This window comes from Poecilia reticulata, chromosome 21 (assembly GCF_904066995.2).
Source record: "Poecilia reticulata chromosome 21, P_reticulata-male-v2, whole genome shotgun sequence".
In the NCBI taxonomy this organism is placed as follows: domain Eukaryota; kingdom Metazoa; phylum Chordata; class Actinopteri; order Cyprinodontiformes; family Poeciliidae; genus Poecilia; species Poecilia reticulata.
Genome location: NC_088850.1, coordinates 12245112 through 12265283, shown reverse-complemented (window position 1 = coordinate 12265283; position 20172 = coordinate 12245112). Strand labels below are relative to the sequence as shown.

The following is a 20172-nucleotide window of genomic DNA, read 5'->3' as shown; positions in this document are numbered from 1 at the left end:
TTTTTTTTTACCCTCATCTTAAGCTGGATAAGAAACACTATTAAGAAAATCCAAATTGCATATAACATTGGTCAATATATGCAAATATGAGCTTTGGAAAACATTTACAAATATTTCACAAGTCAGATGTGCTTTCATCGTTGGATTTTTCATGAACAATAGTAGATTTTTTTAATGTAGGGGTATTAATATATGTAGCAAAATTAAGTAGCTATATTGCATCCAGTTGTTATAGAAATGCTGCATACACAATACATAGTTCAGAAGAAATTTGACTTCATAATTTAATTTAATACACACATATATAAAAATGAAAATGAGCTGAAAATGGTGTTTCTACATAGACTGACTCAATAGTGATTCAATGGCAGACACACGGTTCTAAACTCTCCTGGGAATAAAAGCTCTCGGTGGGAATTCAGGATGAGAAAAAAACAGGTATCTAATCTTGATTTGTATTTCCTGTCACACACTTGAGTTGAGAAAAACTGACTGTTTTTTTGTTTTTTTTTTATTGGTCAGAAGAGGTGAGTTTCTTTTCAGAACTTGATGTATTTTTAAAGGGATTGCATCAGATTCTTGATTGGGAACCTTCACCTCGTAATTTTCAGAGGTATTTCTTCACTTACTTTACTTCTCTGGCCAAGGTGTTATCAATTTTTTAGTAGATGTTTTGCTGAAAGAAGAAAAGCTGGTAAAAAAAAAAAAGACTTTTAACCCTGGAAACAAAGGTTTGTTCCCATGACAAAATATAATTTCTTCTGCTAATTTCCACCCTTTGGATATGTTTAAAGTAAAGAGAACAAGATGATCTATACATATTGATAAGAAATTTGGAAGATTTTCGACATGATGTAGCTTTTCAAAAAGCTTCATCATGTTCCTGAATTTCAAACGGCTCCCTGAAAAATAAAACAGACTTTCTTTATGTCTGATTGCACAGACTGCATATAGATCTATTTGTACTCTCTCTCCATGCTGCTCAAACATTACATAAACAGAAAGAATGTAGAGCTTGTGTTTTTAGACAGAGATATAAATAACAACCACATTTACACTCATTCATCATAGATGAACCTGCTTAGATTAACATCAGCTTTGACAATGTGCGTTTCATGTTGTCAGACTTAACTGGTAACTTTAGTTCTTGTGGACTCCTTTTAGCATTTTTATCTTTCCCATGCAGTATTATATGCAATAAGGCAAAAGCATATAGTAATAGAGTAAAAAAAATAAATACTTGAATAGAGTTTCATAAGTCACTCTTTGACATTGTTGAGGTTCGGTATCATCTTGAAAACTGTTTGTGTGGTCTGGTATTCTCAAGGCCCAGTGATCCCTCCGTGTCTACCCAAGTGTGAATAATTTATCTCTCGTGCTTATCGAAGTTACCAAAACTACATTAATATTCTGGTGATAAATCACATTACTCTCCCTTGACAGTAAATATCTTCCTCTGAGTAAAGTGAGTATATAAACCAGCGCATTACTGCATTATTATAAATCACAACGTCAAAGTCAATACTGAAACCTTTTCCAATGTTGCTATTTTGCAAACAATGAACTGAATCAAACTGAAACATACAAAGAAGAAGCCATAGTAATCTGAGGACATTTGGTAAAATATTTATCCTTCTCTAAAATGAAGATCACTTATTTATCAAAGAGGAGACTCCTCTTCAATCTGACATTGTTAGGGTAGGGCTAAGCCGTGTTACCATAGCTGATCTTTATTGCTTTGCAAATTATGTCCTTGTCACTTTGCCTACAACGAGGATGTCTTTGCATAGTAATTTGTTTGTTCATCCACTACTCTTTCATGGGATTCCCATTTAAACAGTAATTAAAAGCTCTCCTGTGGTGAGTTGAGAGGAATACCCCATTGCTGCGCAGTGCTGACAGATAAAGGCAGGAGAATCCTATTTTATTACATTTTACAAAACAAAACTGCTGAATGGAGAAAAACACACCCCACACACAGAAGCACTCATTCCTCTGCTCATTAACATTCTGTCATTACAAGAAGAGAGTACATTGCTGTGAGTACAGCAGGCAGAGGGAGCTTTAGATTTAAGAGCAGAAGTGGGAGGATATTCTTTCATGCACTGTCTGAGGGATTATGACAATTCATTACTCACTGTCAGTCATAGGAACGGCAAGATTCTGCAGACCGATGCAAACATCCTTTGTAGTCGCCTGCTGTATTTATTCATTATTTCACCTTCATCTGAGCTACAAGGGGACTCTCTCCTCTGTGCAAATGCATGTGTTGTTGCCGTGGATACCAGGTCAACTCAAGCTAGATGCACTTTGTGGCAGCATGTTGCATTTTCAGCATGAACTCACGGAATATGTTCTTCTGCCTAAATGTTAGTGAACTTCCTTGACTTGCTTATTTTATATTTGTGACAGTGTGAGTCACAGCTTCCTATTTTTTTTTATTGTTATTTATTTATTACATGTAGAGCATCACTATTTTTATGAGTTGAGTCGACATGCTGATGCCAATCAGTGGTAATCAGCAGTCCAGTCAAAAAGAAACCTCAATAATGAAAAAAAAATAAAACAGAATCCTTTCTACATGTGAGCTAAAAGATGCTAACTGAGATACATGTCATCTAAGCAGCTATCATTATATATATATATATATATATATATATATATATATATATATATATATATATATATATATATATATATATATATATATATATATATATATATATATAGCTTGAGTTTATATATATATATACACATTTGCCTTAATATTAAGAAAAATCAAAATGCATATTTTGTTATTCTTGTAATAAAACGTCTATGAAAACCATTAAGGGCACAAGAAATAGTGAATATGTTGCTATTAAGTGTTTTTTATGTGTTCCAACTACTGAATAAGGCAATTGCAACAACAAAGCATCTTTTATTTGGCAGAAACACATTTTTTTTCTCTCCCTGTTTGACAGTTTAAAGATTTACAGCATAGCCCGTTTCAGAGAAAAACAGAATAACAGGACATTCTGTCGCTTCTCGCAGGACATTTGCTTCCTCCCACTCCTTGTTAATCTGCATTCAGGTCTGCAGAGCTGTCAAAGGCTAATCAGCAGGACTGAACACACCTGAGACTCAGTTTGTCCCTTAAGAAAAGCACGACCTTTACGTCTGTATTGTTGTTATTTTTTCTGTTTGAACCAAGTAGCACAGCACCAATGTGATATTTCCATTCGTAGCAGTCACTTTTAAGATCAGTGACAATTGAGGAGTAAGTATTTTTTCTTTCTCTTTTTATCATGCCAACAAAATGAATCAGAATAAAATAGCATGGCAGACATACATAAAGTGAGTTATAAAGTATTTCTCGTGATAAAGTCAGGCCCTGAGCTCCAGAGTCACAATGTTCAAGCAACATGGCAAGAAGTAAAGCTACTTTGTGCTGAGCCCTAATTTTTCATTTAATTAATACATTTTTAATTTATTAATTTTTAGTTGACTCCAAAAGTCCAAAAGAGAGCAGCGGTGAGACGGCTAAGTGACTATTTCAGAGAAGAGCAACTTGAGTTATTCCTTACCCCAAATTTTGTTTTGTAGTCTTTGAGTGATGAATTGTACATCTATTCACATACGCTACTTAAAATGGACCCAGTTTGCTGTATTTCTAATAAGAGCTCATCTTTGCATGGTCTTTTTAATTGGACCATGGCTTTATGTATGTCTGTGTTTTTTTATTAGCCTGTCATGCAGGTGATTATTTTTATAATTTGGTTATTGTAAGTTAAAACTGCCTTTTTTAAAATAATTATTTAAGTTATTTTATGTATTTGTAGGTAGTTTCCCCAAATTTTTTACGTCTCCATCTTCTTTCCCTGGTTGAAAGTAAGTCCTGCAATAAAATTACCTAGAAAGAACAAACCTCATAAGTTTTCTGACACTATAATCTCTTTGGTCAGATACAGATGACGTTGTGGCTTTGGGCCAAAGGGTTACTGGACACAGTCTCAATTACAAAGCATTCAGAACAGATTTTCTTCTCTCCTTTGTGCAATAATGGGGGGCTTTCACTCTCACAATGCTGTAATAATTAGCAGGATATTCTGTGGTTTGTTGAGGTTCTGCAGAGAAGCCAAAGTTGCTGATGCAGCTGCTATAATTCAGAGTGGGAAAATCCTGAAATATGATTACATTCATTGTGTGATTAAACATTTCACCCACAATGCATACAGGTATATGACACTTGATTACACAAAACCACTCAAGTGTGACTGGTTCCTGTGCTGGGTGTAGCTTCAGAGCAAAAGAAAAATGAAAAACACACACTGAATATAAAATTGTTTTCACATTTCTCGTAAATTGCCACCACAACAGTTCAGGATTCATTTCTACACATTATGTTATATGTGCTTTGTTTTTTCCCCTCGTAATCTAAGATGTAGTTGTTGGGTTCTTTGCAATTGTTTGAATTTTATTGTTCGTTTTTCTTGTTCTACCAACAAAACAGAAATAACGAGGTTTACCTTTAAAAAAAAGGAAAGGGTTTGATTTTATTTTGAATTATTAATATCTGCTTTCATCTCTTCATTAATATTTGATTACTTATTATTTACCTTACTCATGTAATTCCCCCCCCCCCACCAAAAAAACCCCCCAAAAAACAATGGTGTACCTATAATTTTTCATCCCTGAGAAACCAGGTGGAAAAAAAATGCTTTTAGCACTTACACTGTTTGTTTTTATTTCTCTGGGCAGAAAAACAATATGAAGACAGACATTTGGCTTAAAGCTATAGCTGCAGGGCTTCTGCGTGGCATTTCTTAATAAACATCAAGGTTATTCACAGAAAAAATGACTCCAGATAGAAAATCCACATCGCTGCACTTTTGATGTGTGAACATCTCTGAAAAGAATAAAAAACATTTAAAAAACTAAAATAAAAATCCTGATTTTTTTCTGATACAAAGCATCAAAATCTGTTAAATAACTGAGAAGTCTGCTTCATCAGATGTATAAAGGATGATAAAATCTCCTTTTAGAAATCAGCAATTATTATTATTATTTTTATTTTTTATTTTTTGCATTATAGATGTTAAAGACTGATTCCAGTGCAAACGTAAGTATAAATTCATCTTGAGAGTTTGTTTGTTCTGTCAGGAATCAATCTTTCCTCATATAGTGAATTATGACTAACTTTCTGCAATTAACACATATATTCATGGTAGGCAGTGTGAGGGTGGCTTTTTCTTCTAATTGCCTGCAGTTATGTATGCCGGGGTTTTCTCTGGTTGGTTCTGTTTCCTCCCACACTTGGTTGATTGCGGATGCTTACATTGGATGTCACATTGGATGTGAGCGTGTCTCTGCTAACCCCCCTCTCCCCTCCTCCCCCGAGAACTGAGAAATGCTGCAACGTTCCCTTCATCCCAAGCAACATAACATACAATGAATAAATAAACACCCTAATCAGATTGAAAACACACTTTCTGTAATTAAATTGATAGCACACTTCCAACTAATGCATATTTTAACCATTTATTCTTTCTAATTTTTCTACTCTGTGCATGGCGGTATTCAACGACAAACACAGACGGTGGAAATGTTTCACTTTACTGTGATGGGTAAGTTGAGGCAGGTATGTCCACTAGAGACATCCGTGTATTTCAGGAAAAGATTAGTTGGAAGAATCTGGACTTTATACGAGCAGATGATTTTGATGCACTGCACCTTTTAAAATGAGCTTGAAACGTGGGACGTTTATCACATTATGTGTAAACAACATAAGCCCTGGTACATTAGGTATCTTTACAGATAATGAGACAAAGGGGGGCGGGAGATGTGTGCCATTAAATGTTAGAATTTGCTGGAGTTATCATGTTTAATACGTTGTTTTACCCACCTCCTGTGGCTCTCTTTGAGTTTATCTTCTCAAGACAAGTGTATCTGTGTTCAGCACCGGGGTAATAAGGTTCACATGATACCACGGGGAACAGAGTGATGAATAGAGCAGATTAAAAGTTCTGTCTCTCAGAATTTATTACAGCGAAGCGTACTCACAAACAAACAAACAAACAAACATCCATCCATAAAATGGTGCAAGAGAAGCCAGTGACAATAGATACTCAAAGCTTCATAAGTCTGTTTGTATTTAATCTGTGTAAAACATTTCCACCAAAGGAGGATTCATGAAAATAATTCAGCTTCTGTGTCTTTTTGAGAGTTTTTATTGAAGCCATTCCAATTATGATCGGCGGCTAAAAGCAAAACCGCTCAGTTCAAGTCTGACCTGCGTTTTAAGCACTTTGTCTAATTTGTTGAAGAATCTTTTCCGTCTGTGCTTGATAAGCACCTTGTTGTGCTATTTTTTTTTCCCCTGATGAAAATGCCAACCTTTAAAGCACAGCTCTGATCAGACACTTTATTAAGCAACTGCATCAGAGGGCAGTGAAATAACAGTTTATTTCTGGAATAATAATAATAATAATAATACAAAAAAAAAAAAAAACTTGTAGAGTCGTGATTCATTTCTGATATTTACAGTCTTCATTGTTTGGAAGTGACTTTCCATTAACCACTTTTATGCACATATAGACAAAATTGCTGGTACTGCTTGTTGGTCGCTGAAATAACTTGAAACTGACAAAAGTAAAAAATAAAAATTTCACTGAAAAATTATCCAATGAAAATTAGACACTGCTGAGTGCAGGATGTATTTATCTCAGAATTACAGGTTATTGCGAATAAGGCTGCATAACCACAGACCTGTCAGGGTTGAAACTATTTCTTGAAAGGTGAAGGCTGAAGACACAGAGAACGAGCACAGATGGATATCAGGTCAAAAAACACTGAAAATACCTGAAAGCAAACACAAAGCGTGAAAAACTAAACTTAACACGGATAATGCATGATGAAGCCCGTTTGTTCAAGGTGATACTGCAATAATTTTAGATGTGTAATTGCTGGAACTATCATGACCTTCTGGACATTTTGTGTATCACTTTTTATATTTAATATTCATTTTAAGTTATTAATTTTATAATTCCTTCTGCTTTTGACCTGTCCTGGAACTTATTTCTTGTATTCATAATGTGACAAGAGTTGCAGTTTTTAGTTATACAGCTTTTTTTTTTGGGGGGGGGGGGGGTGTTGTAGCTCTTAACTCTTTTTTTTTTTGTATGCTTTTTGGAGTGGGGGTTTGCCTTTTTGCTCGTGTCTTGATTTATTCTTCTATCTGGTTCTTGTGTCCCAGTCTATTCCGTTTATCATCCATTTTCCCTCAGCCCATAGATAGTAGGGGGGAAAAAATTATTTTTTAATGGGAGACTGTGGCACAAAGACGCATGGAGTGCTGGTTCCAGGAGTGCTTTTCCTGATATAATGGTTATTTCAAGAGAAGGTTGAAATGGATCTGTTGTTACACAAGGTTAACCTTCAGATACATTGTTGGAAGCTAACAAAAGACCCTGCACTGTTAGTCAGAGAAAAAGAGCTTAAATAATGTGTTTCTTATGGAGTCTGCTCTTGCTGCTCTGCACATCCAGCAGCACACCTACCACTTTTATCTTCCCTTCATGTATCTTGTTACTCAACCCTCCCAGCCTGCACTGCATCTGTCAAAATGTCCCATCAGTCAACCTGAACTGCTTTTAGTTTCTTGTCAGCACGGAGGAATCAACGTTTTTACCCCGTGACAAATGATAAACAGAGATTCAGACTTTATGAATAATTCAGAATTAACTAGAAAAGAAAAAAAAAAAAATAAAGACTTGCCTGCGTTGTCACTAGGATGTATCTCAAAAAGACTGTGACAGCAGAAGTAAACACTTCCTGCTGTCACAGGTGTCATGGCCTGCGTCTGTAGTAACAACATGCATCACTTTTTGATGAGTTTTACGCAAATCACTCATTTACTACAAACACCTTCATAGGTCTGTTTCCCCCCCCATCAAAGAGCTGCTTCCTTTGATGTAATGTAGGAAACTCACATAGGTAAGTGTCTGTTTAATTTCAGCTTGTTAGCTTGAGAACGGTGGAAAGCTGCACCTTTACGACAGTCTGCCGTGCTTTTAGACAACAAACGTTTGGCTTCGGTGCCATGTGCAAGAGATTTCCATTTACTGTTTTTTAATAAGATTCATATAGTCTTTGATATATAATTGCATGTTGTGGAAGAGAAGCAGCATAATAAAATGCTGAGGAGGCAGCCAGCTGACTAAGTGAAGTTGTGTGGAATGTGGTGTGCCTGGAGGCGGCTCAACAGGCCCACGTGCTGGGCATGACTTAGACCTGACTTAAATAAAACCGCAATACAGCTGCGTTTCTCTACAAATGTTTGCTTCCTGAGTAATACTGTGGATTATTTACAGCTGCAAGCATATCCGCAAGTAGGAGACTATTGTGTTTCTGGTTTTTTTTTCACCAGCTGCTCGGCAACACCTCTGAATCCAGCTGGATGCACTAGTTGGCTAATCGCTAGCATCCTTCCCCTGCTGGTGACGAAGCATTGAGTCTACCACAAAGTCTTTGTTGTGGAGAAATTCTGAGCGCACCACCATGAGAGACGACATGCACGCTTTTGGTGAGGTGTTGCTGACCAGGAAGTCAAACTGATATCTTAGTTCTTCAAAAGACACGAGCGATACTGCTCAAGTCCAACATCTGAAGACGTTCGTTGTACAGCAAAAAGCATAATTTATGTTGTATATTTATTCATTTAATTGTTTGTTATATCAACCTAAAACACAATAACACTGTTACTTTTGACAACTGCTCAAATATCAACAATTAAGTATAGGTTTTTATGAGAATGAGTGAAAGGCAAAATGATTTTTGTGATTACCCTTTAGTTAAACTTTAGATTCTACTCTTATTTTTATTGCAACACACGCATGTCTGCCTTTTTTTTTTTTTTTTGCACCATCAGCATGTATTGATTTTGGAGTCAATTTCAGCTGGAAAAGTAGTTTATCAAACTCTGCGTTCTTGCTTATGCATTCTTATTTACTCATGGAGGATGAAAGAAAATATTGATTCTGATACTGTGTTTAATGACGGCCATGAAAAAGAAACAGGATCATTACAACTGCATAAGTGGCGGAGGGGGGTGTCTTTTATAGATATGTTTTTGTGTCTTATGAAACGGAAGAAAAGGATTGAAGTAAATATATCTACTGCCTTTCAGGTAAGTAATCAACACTTGAACTTAACGTAGCAGAACAACGCAGATTTATTTTTGGACTCTAGGAGGTGTGGAGCATAGGGGACAGTCATAAACACTGTCATAATATCCCACAGCTCTCTGTCAGCTCTGGATCCAATCGGATTTCTTTGCGCTTAAACCCAAAGGTGCTTTGAAAGTAAACCCAGTACGATAAAAAGGAAAAAAAAGGGGGAGGAGGAGGTTGAGGAAGGAAACTTTCAAGTTGCAGTGTGACAACTAATATTCCACAATTTGCCACATAAGCTGTCCCATGTGTGCATCTATCACAATTTCATTAAAAGCAACCTTAAAAGCAGGAGAGGAAGGAGAGACTGTGATCAATCAGTAAGATTGAAAACAAAAATCACACCTAGGTTGTATATTTTCAAAATGAAGGCACGTTATTGCAGACCCCTTAAACTCTAATCATGACCCATTGTTTTCAAAAAGCTTCTTATTTTGTTTGATTTTACACACATATGAACTGGAGTGATAAACTATTTCCGATCAAACAGGGTTTCAATAGGATGTCTGCACTCTTTAGAGGTGTAACAGCTTCAGGTCTTCTGGACATTCATTCCACAAGGTGTAGGAGCAAGTTCTCAAGCTCATTTGTGGGGTCAGACACTAATGTTGGACATGAAACGATGGCTTGGATTGAGGTCAGGAGCAAACTACCTCATCCATGTTTTTAGAAACCTTGATCAGTTAATGTTGCAACGGGACGCGGCCATCGCCAAACTGTTTCCACAAAGACATGAACATGATATTTTCTAAAATGTCTTGGAATGATGATATTCTTTTCACAGGAACTTAGTGGTCAAGACTAACTCCTGATAAACAGCCTCATAACGTGATCCCCACTGCGCTAAACTTTAATCTAGACACAATCCTGTCAAGTGTGTAGTGTTCTGCTGGCAACTTCCACAATCTGATTTATGAACTGATATTCAGCCAAGCATGAGTCATTGCTCTAGAGGACTCATCTTCATTGTTCTAGTGGAGATCTAATTTAAACACTGCTATCAACCCTTTACACCTGGTGATTTAAGAGTGGATGCAGCTGTTTGACCATGGTAAACCCATCCTGTGAAGCTCTCCACACACTGTACTCCAATTAGGTTTGGAGATAGGTCACTATCAACTCTATATAGAGTTGGTGACCTCTGCATACTCAGTGCTTGAGGATCCACAGACTTCACTCTGTGGTTTTGCATGGCCTTCCACTTCAATCCTGTAATGTCCGCATGGTTATGGTAAGAGAAGACTTTAAAACTGGCTGCTTTGCACAGGTGATATTTTTATCGTGGTTCACTGAGCTTCTAAGATTGACCCATTCTTTTTTATAAATGTATGTAATGTATGTAGAAGCAATCTACTGAGGTGCTGGATTTATTTTTTTTCCACCAGTGGTCATGGATGAGATTGAAATGCCCAAATGAGTGCAGTTTTTTCCTCAATAATTCTGCTGACACTGAGTGTCTGATACTGGAAACTTTGACTTTGACTTTAGAGGGTTTCATGATGCACTTGCAATCTTCTAAGAAATTGGGAGGTTTTCTCATTTTAAATATTTCTATGCAGCAAAATGCAATAGTGTGTAGTTTGATGCCTACTACTACATTTTGTTAATCTTACCCTTACATTTGTTTAACTCTAACAATCAAAAATGTGGAACCAAAACACCAAAATAACTCCACTCCCTAATTAAATACTTGAATTTTTGTCTAAATACTTGAATTTTTAAAAGCTTGTTTGTTTATTGAAGTGAGAAATTTCATGATTACAGTAAAACACAACAGATCAGTAAACTGTCAAATGGCGCCACCCTGTGGCTGTGCGCCAACACACACACACGCACGCATACACGCTCTCACATGCACTTCTCTCAATTGCACTTTATTCCAGACGGTTTATGCGTGTGATTTGGTTTGCATGTGGTAAGTTCGCAATGCAGTGGAGAAAGTGGATTTGGTCATTACATTTACTCCACAGGAAGAGAAATACAGAGCCAATATTACAAATTCTCACCTCTCAAAGTTGAATAATAGAGTTTCAAGGTCTGGTCAAGAGGTCTGGAATAAACTCCATTTAACAAGCTTTATTTGAATTCCAATTTTCTTTCCCACAAAGAACCCGATGACCCCTTTGTTCAGCGGTCAGTAGGGTACGACCCCAAAAAGGTCATTGTGCATCACAGGGAAAGCCAGTGAGACACACAACCATCCAAACATACTTACACTGAAGGGTAACTTAAAGAGGCTTAATTAACCTGGCATGTGTGTTTTTTAATCCGTGGGAGGAAGTTAGAGTTCCCAGCAAGAACCCACACTCCTAAACTTAGTTTTGTACAAACGGACATTCCTATTTCTTCTACAATTTTACGGCTCCGGGCGGGATTAAGAGTTTATTGGAAAAGTAGGGGAACAAAGGATCTAATTAGTTTCAAACCATGTTGGTGACATTTAGTTGTTTGTAATATTTTTTTAACAGTAAAATTTTACCTCTGCAAATTTGCACAGTGGTTTTGACACCTACGACCCGCCCACCATTCCAGTTTAAACTATTGACATGGGGAGTTTTATACTGAAAGATGAACCACATCATTGGTTCAAGTTCTCCTCCGGGCTAATCGTGTCTATTTTGATCCTACAAACCTCTCAGACCTACTGGCACATATTTTGGTTTTAAGGGACTTTGGAGTCTTTTTCCTGCAAAATATGCACAGTCTGTTAATGAGTCAGAGTCAAGGGCATAAAAATGTAAAGTGCAGCTTGGGTGCAGTAATAGGATCAGCACCCCTTATACTCCTACTCACGTTAGTCTTCATTACCTCTAGCTTAGTGCAGGATTACTGTGCTTGTGCAGTAGGTTATGTTTATTCGCTGTGTGTGCTGATGTAGGAGTTTTTGCTGTTGATGCTCAAGAAAAACAAAACCTCCTGAAACAATTTTTGCTATGTGAACCGTTTTACGCTTATATTAATTACTTAATCTCTTCTTTCATGCAAATGAAGCATTATTTCCTGTAGGTGTCCAGTAAAAGAAATAAAACAGTAACCATTAAACACAGATTGGGACACTCTGTTGCAGAGTGATGTTTGAAAAAAAGGAAAAAACAGTAAATATGTTTTTTTTTTTGTTTATTTTGTGAATTGTTTTATTCTTACATTAATTACTTAATCTCTTCTTTCATGCAAATTAAGCATTATTTCCTGTAGGTGTCCAGTAAAAGAAATGAAACAGTAACAATTAAACACAGATTGGGACACTCTGTTGCAGAGTGTGACATTTTAAAAAAGGAAAAAACAGAAAATATGTTTTTCATGAGCAGTGTTTTTTCTTAAGAAAGGTTGGTTTTACCTTTATGCACACATTATTTAAAGTTTAAAATAAAAGAAATTTTCACATACAAAAAAACCCCCCACTTTCTCACTATGTTTCTATACTTCTCACTTTACGTCAGAATTTTATCACCCTATTTGTCATGCTCCCTGCCTTTTCTCAGTTGCAGTGAATCCTCTTAGAGGTGGATTATTGGACTAGGATCTCTATGCTGACAGGGAACGAAGACATGGGCTAAGAGAAAGCAACTCAGAAGGAGCTAAAGACGAGGACAATTTAACTAAAAATGGAGAGAACCCCCTGGCCCAAACAGAGCCATGAGGGGGGTAGAAGGTGCTGTATAGCTGGGGTGAGTACTGTACTGTTTTCTTAGCTTTAGGCTGGAAATGTATTATTTGTACTCTGATGCAGGTTATACTGGCCTGTTTTTTTTTTTTACAACTTGTTACAACATTGTCTTCCTAAAGTGTGAGCAGATTTTCAATTTGGCTTAAAGTGTAGCTTAGTCTCCCTTTTTTTTTCATTCAGGTAAAGCCAGCGGAGCATCAGATGCTGAAGCGCATACTTCCACATCCTAAGCCCACCCTGAGTGAAAAGGCGGGGGACAGACTGACCCTGTGACAGCGATGGGTTTGATCTCATTCAGCCTCCTCAGCTGGAGCGTGGGCTTCACTCTCTGCTTTCTCATCCCGCTGCTCCCAGAGGCCAAAGCAGACAACCTAAACACTTCAACTTCACGCAACGGCGGAGGTTCACAGTGTGGGGAATACACAAACCAGGTACTAATGGCTAAAAAGTCATGTTTCTGAACATGTTCAATGTTGCTTTTTTTAAAAAAATGGGATTCATCTTTTTTTTTGTTTCTCTGTGAGAGAGTATAGTAACATTGAAGCATTTATTTACCAAATGCAATTGTTGTGGAGGTAGATTATTTAATGTATGGCTTATGGAAATGATGAGAAAACATAAAGGCTACAAGGCTTCTTTGTGTTATCATTTTGCACTTGTTTAATTGGCTCATTAGCGATGTTTGCATATGTAGATGTAAAAGTTCAAAGCAAATTATTTCCAACAGTTTTCCTTTTACCTATACGAATCACACTGACAAAATCTGAAATATTTCAAATGGATAAAAAAGCCTTAAATAATCTGGCTACACATGTGTGAATATCCTACCATAACTGCAGATGTGGCTGTGTTTAGAATTAATCACTAGTCACACTCATGCTAAAAATAAGTCAGCACACACCTGCCGCACTTAAAGTGTCTTTGTTAATTTTTCTATTTGGCCAAACCATTAGAGGGATCTCACTATCAAAAGGTGTCAGACAGGAACGTGGTACAAAAGACATTTAGAAGAATTAGATATAACATAGAACACACAAAGATGTTCATCAACAAATGGAGAAGACCTGGTGCAACTGTGATGTTACCAAGAACTGGACATTGATTCAAGATCGAATAAAAGGGAAGAAGAAATGCAGTCAGTTGGGCTCCCAAGAGGTTTTAAGAAACAGCAAAGTAGCTGATTTCTTGATAGTAGTGGCTGTGGAATATATGTACCAATAATCTCCCATGTTAATGATTGAAATGTTACAAAGAAGTATAATGGCAACACAGATGACAGTCTTTGGGACTGTTTGTGCCACCCAAAACCTTCAAGCTTCTGGAAAACTGAGGATGAAGAGGAACCTATTTTGGCACGACAAAGGTCCAAACCGAGCATCCAAATCAATGACAACGTCCAATTAAAAATCTGTAGAGGGCTGTGAAAAGGATACACCCTCAGACTGGGCAAACATTACCAATATAGAAGATGCCCAGCAAAATAGACAAAGTGCTCTAATAAACTCAAAACAGGCTTCAACATAGTTTAAGAGTTACAACATTTATGCATGATATACACTATATCGGTTTTTCAAATTTTATTTTAAACCCCAAATATTTCATCTTATTTTTAATCCAATTGTCCAGATTACATTCTAGATCAAAAGTGGAAAAAGTCCTGAAAATGTTAATCATGTTTCCATTTATCACAACACAAACTTTTTATATACACTGCATGTCAGGCAGCAGTGAATAAAACGCAAACATTCAGACCAATCTGCTTCACGTGTGTGTGACTACATCTGGCAAAATAATATTATAGCAGCTGTATTTGATTTACAATAGAACATAATAGAATAATCTGCATTGTGAGAGGTTTTAAAAAAAAATATTTTTTATAAAAGCTTATGGTAATTTGATCTCACCAATAAGGCAGACCACGTTAAACAGATAAATTGGCACATAATATTTTTTACAGGGAGCTTTCTTCAAGTCAGCAGCACAGGGGTTGCTTCAAGGTTTTGCCTTAAACATTTTAAGTAGCGTATTTTCCGCACTATAAGGCGCACCTAAAAATCTTAAATTTCTTCAAAAGCGCCTTATAATCAATCCGGTGCGCCTTATATATGAACCACTACTGAGCCACAACAGGTCTAGCAACTCCGTTAAGCAGCCACAGACTTTATTTTCGCCCGTAGAGGAAGAAGCGCGCAGTGCATGCTGGGATAGTTGTCAGAGCTGGTTTGTAATTTATTAATAAAGTTTGACTGACCTATCTACCTACCGACCATCTAGAATCAGGTCGTCTGCAGTTCATTTAGCACCACGTTCTCCACGAACATGCTGTGCGCGAACGGAGAAGGGTGACCAATGTCCGGCCACGCCCCGGCCCAGTCGCGGAAGGCTCTCCTCGCTGACCGGAGTCGGACTGTTTTGTTGACATTTCCGTTGGTGCAGCTCCATCTAGTGGATGCATAACGTAACTCCAGCCTCTCCTATAGCGTCTATTCTATGCGCTTTATAATGCGGTGCGCCTTATAGTGCGGAAAATACGGTAATAACTAATTGATTGATTTGTTATTTGAAACCCCCAATAAAACATGTTTTTTAAAAACAAAAATTAATTTCTCAAAAAAAATCTTTTTAATCCGAATCCTCTTCTCTGACAGCTGATGGAGGACGGGATGTGCCGGCTGGTGGCCACGCTGCCCCAGCTGGATGAGAGAAGATGCCCGGATATGTTCCGCTGCTCTGACGAGGTTTCTTACTGGCTGCACGAGAACGAGGAGAGGAAGCAGCAGATCGTGGCTCTGAAGGAGACCATCTCCGAGCTGCAGGAGGAACTCAGGAACCACCGGCATCGCATCAAAGTCCTCGAGCTGCAGGTGACCGAAGCAGATGTGGGTCAGCTATTAGGACTGATCCTTTTAACAGCTTTGAGTTTGTCTGCAGTGACACATGAAAATGTGAATAACCGTGTTAGTGTGTGAGACATTAAGAAAGGTCCTCGGGTAGGATATTAATTGTGTATATTTCTTGGTCTTATGTTCGTTTCAGATATTAGAATGATAAAAATTTGACTTGCACTCCAGTAGTGTAAAACTTTACCTCTATCCACCCTAAGATTGAAATAAATTTCATTATTTGTAGACTAATTATGTTTGTAGGTAATCGAGCTGGCTTCCATCCCAGAATGTCCTTGACCTTAGTCACTAACAGGATTGGCCTCCTCCTCCACGTGTTGCCTCATGTGTTCTCAAGTGATGGGCTTATATAGGAAGAGGCGCTCAGCTGGATCAGTCAGTGATCACAGGTGGATGTTGGAAAGAGCTAGTGTGTCGATGAACATCTTCAGGGTTTGGGGGTCCGGATTTTTAATTTTTTTTAATTTTTACTATTATTCTTTGTCAGTATGTTTCACAGCTGAATTTGAATATATGAGTTACAAATGGTGGCTGCAGTTACCTTGCTGAATGAAAGTCCCAGGCTTGAATCCTGGCCTGGGGCCTTTCTGCAAGGACACTGCATGTTCTCCTCGTGTACGCAATGGTTCACTCGGGGTACTCCAATTTCCTTCCACAGTTCAAAAACATGACTGCTAGGTTAATTTGCTAATTGATCTCTCTAAATTGTCATTAAATACAAAGGTATGCATGCATATTGTTTGTCCAGTATGTCTCTTTGTGGTCCTGTAATGAATTGGCGACCTGCCATGGGTGCACCCTGCATGACACCTCACTAACGTGCTGCTTTCTAACTAGGGTCAGTTGGAATGTATGTGTGATTGAATTAAAATTACTTTAATTGTGCAATGCCACAACATTTATTGTGAATTTACTGCAAGCTGTGGTCAGGTCTGCAGCACAGCTAACTGCCACAAGAAGTTACAAGTGTTTTCAAAAGCGAGATGTTTAGGCGGTTTCTTGTGACAGTGTTAAATAGTTCCTTTACCTAGTAGTCTAGCATTCTTCGGAGCCAGCAATTTGTTTATTTTGCATTTTACTGTCATTTGTAGTCATTATTTATTTATTTTTTATAGTTTTATGTTATACATTGGCTGTATTGTTAGATTTATGAAGTAGTTTGATGAGAAACTGGTAAAAATTCAGACTTTAGAATGTTAAAACATTAAAGTTTGTCTCTGAATTTGACAATATCTTGATCCACGTTCAAGCACACAGATCTAAATACAATAACTACTACAATACTCATATTCAATGAGATTTCATTGTTATAAGAAACTGGATAACACATTCCAGTCGTCACACTTACCGTTTCTCTTTGTGATCCTAATCTGCTTAGCAGTTTCAAAGTGTTTTTGTGTGCGTTTGTCCAATATTGACACATACTTCACTCGTACATCAGAGTGAAGAGAAGCGCCACCTGAACATCTCTCTGGAGCAGCGTTTCCATGAGCTGGAGGTTCACTATGCTCAGGCCAGCTCTCTGCTGCATCTGCAGGGCACCCTCATCCTAGACCTGCAGGTATAATGTCCACCTATAATACTGCCTTGTATAATTTTGGGTCGTTTTTCTGAATTGGCTGAAATTGTTACCAAATTATCTTTCTGCCTAGAACCAACTGCATAATCTGACCCTTCTGATGGATAAAGTCAAAAGAAGTTCAGACTGTTCCATCAATATAGTCCGGCCCAATCATTTGCAGAATACTCAAGAAGCCCTGCACCCAGGTACGTGTTCATGTATTGATGCGCCACCAGAGGGAGCCAAAAATCCCAATTTGCCTTGTTCCTGCAGAGATCCAGCATGTGGGGAACTGTCCCATAGACTGTGCCTCCATCTACTATAACGGTGTGAGGAGATCGGGTCTCTACACTGTGGTGCCACTACTGGCAAGCATGCCGGTGGAGGTTTACTGTGACATGGACACAGACGGTGAGCGAAAACTTATAAAAAACTCTTTAAAACCCTGCAGGTTTACTCCACGTAAATAGAAAGTAGGAAAAAAATTGGTCTTTGCACTCTTTGAATCTATCAAGTGTTTGAAGAAACTTGTCACAGTTTCCCCTTTGCATCTTCAGACTGCATCTAAGCTGCAGATTGAGCTGACATGGAATTAAAGAATCTTTGGAGGTCTTGATCTTTGCGCGTCTCCATTTCTGAAGGTGGTGGCTGGACCGTGATCCAGCGGCGAGTTGACGGCTCTGTGAGCTTTGACCGCAGCTGGAGGGACTACAGGGACGGATTTGGTGACCTGCACTCAGAGTTCTGGTTGGGCAACAATCACATCCATGAGCTGAGCACCCAGGGAGACTACAGCCTCCGCATCGACCTGGAAGACTGGAGCATCCAGCATAAACATGCCCTCTACCAGAGCTTCAGGTGAGGAAAACAACAATGCTCAATCCCTTGCGAAGTATTCTAATAGGTTTCCAAAAACTTCTGTGACTCTTCTAATGCTTGTTTCAAGTGTGGAAGATGAGGAGCATCAGTACCGTCTCCATGTGTCAGATTTTAGTGGCACAGTGCAGGACTCCTTTGGTTGGTACCACGACAAGCAGCACTTCAGTACTCCAGACACTGGCAACATCTGTGCTGAGATCTCTCACGGCGGCTGGTGGTACAACCAGTGCTTCTATGCCAACCTTAATGGAGTCTACTACAGGGTAGGCACAAACAGAAACATCCTAATAGTACACTCTCAGAAACACAAGCGTTTACTTCATATTCCCAATTCCGCAGGGAGGCCATTACACTCCGAAGGGCCGCGGCTCACTGGGTCCTGATGGGATTGTCTGGTACTCTTGGAAAGACTCGGATTATTACTCCCTACGCAAAGTCAGCATGATGATCCGACCACGCAGCTTCCACACGCGTTTGTCACCCTGAATGACGGAGGTGCAGAAAGAAGAACTAAGCATTTCTCCAAGCTTAGAGAGATGGAAGGATGAGACTGAGGAAATATGAACACTGTGCTGATTGTAGTCGGCATTGTTCTCCATTGGTAGTTGAACCCAAGGAGTGGGTTCTAGAAAAGGCACTTTGTTTTGAACCTTTTAAACTACGCAAATGAAAAAGGACCCATAATACAAACTTTACCATAGAGACGATAGATTTTTTTCCACAGTTATGGAAAGTGTTCATTTCTTTTATACAGTTTTGTATGTTAGCTTGGAAAACTTGTCAGTTTTTGACTTTGCCAAGTAGAGGTAGGTATGTATGATGTGTCCTGACAGAGAAAATAACTCCTACTGTAAAACCGATATGTGAATGCAGATGTGTGTTTGAACTTTTTCTGTTGTTTTTATTTTTGTTTGCTTGTTTTTGAAACCTATGTGGTTAATCCATCAACTTTAAGTGTGTGTGACAAATAAACTTCCTTTATTTTGGTACTAAAGAGAATACAGCCACAGTTGTAATTTTAAAGAACATACTAGTTATGCTTAATTTCAGAAAAATTATTTACAATTTAGCTTAGGTTTGAATTCATTGTGAATTTTGTTCACGTCCATATTCCCACTAATGTTTGGGTAAATGTCCCTAATATAATGTCACTCCAAACATTTTTTAGTCATCAACCAACTTGGAGTCTTACTCTGTCTGGATATGACTAACCTAGCATGATACTAATATCATGCTTGAAAGTTGGTACTTCTTAGATTTTAAACTATCTGATTAACTCCAAAAATATTTGTTATAGCTGCTAAACAATTTTTGTCTTTTTTCATAAAACTTTAAGGTTTAAGGCATTGGTTTGCAAGGTGTTTCTTTCTTGAACAGCATCCTCTCAGTGAATGGCCATTTAAAGCTGATCAGTAGTAGCTTCCAGTTCATTACAGGTCTCGTAATGATTTTGGTTACTAAACATCTTATTTAAACAAAAAAAATTAACAGTTTGAATCAGATTTAAGCTAGTTGATTAGGGTTTGACAACATGGCTTTCTGATATTTAGCTTTTTCACAATATTCCAATTTTCAGACACCGAGTTGTGAGTTTTCATTATCTGTAGGCCATAACTATTAAAATGACATATAAAGTCTTGAAATGTTTCATGTGTAAACATACATATGTGCATTTCAGTAAGTGAAACACATACACATGTATGCGCACTCTGAAATTAGTGACATTTATTTTTACTTTTTCACAATATTTAGAATATTTTAAGGTGTACTTGTATGTCTGGTAGATGTTGAATTGTCCTTTACATCCACTGAAAAGTCTTCGGTGTAGATAAATAAAAGGGGTAAAATTCATCCAGATCAATGGAAAAAGACTCACTGCTAGTTACTGCAAAAGCTTGATGACAATGGTCAATCAGGATTTAGTTCTAGAAGACAATTAGTTTTTCATGTATG

At 37.8% G+C, this 20172-nt stretch overlaps 1 protein-coding gene across 1 annotated transcript; it reads left to right on the top strand.

Moving 5' to 3' along the window:
* Positions 1-12695: 12695 nt before the first annotated feature.
* On the top strand, positions 12696-19568 carry LOC103457571 (ryncolin-1). The gene is made up of 9 exons (XM_008397827.3): positions 12696-12877; positions 13057-13307; positions 15525-15740; positions 17221-17340; positions 17432-17546; positions 17614-17751; positions 17982-18198; positions 18287-18482; positions 18559-19568. The coding sequence occupies exons 2-9, from the start codon at positions 13155-13157 to the stop codon at positions 18703-18705; spliced, it is 1302 nt and encodes a 433-aa protein (XP_008396049.1). The 5' UTR covers positions 12696-12877; positions 13057-13154; the 3' UTR covers positions 18706-19568.
* Positions 19569-20172: the final 604 nt, after the last annotated feature.

Bases quoted from the DNA above. Each gene is read 5' to 3' on its own strand.
- LOC103457571 (XM_008397827.3), top strand. From the start codon at position 13,155: ATGGGTTTGATCTCATTCAGCCTCCTCAGCTGGAGCGTGGGCTTCACT. The intron at 17,547-17,613 runs GTACGTGTTCAT...TTGTTCCTGCAG, and splicing joins TCAAGAAGCCCTGCACCCAG to AGATCCAGCATGTGGGGAAC. The intron at 17,752-17,981 runs GTGAGCGAAAAC...CCATTTCTGAAG, and splicing joins CTGTGACATGGACACAGACG to GTGGTGGCTGGACCGTGATC.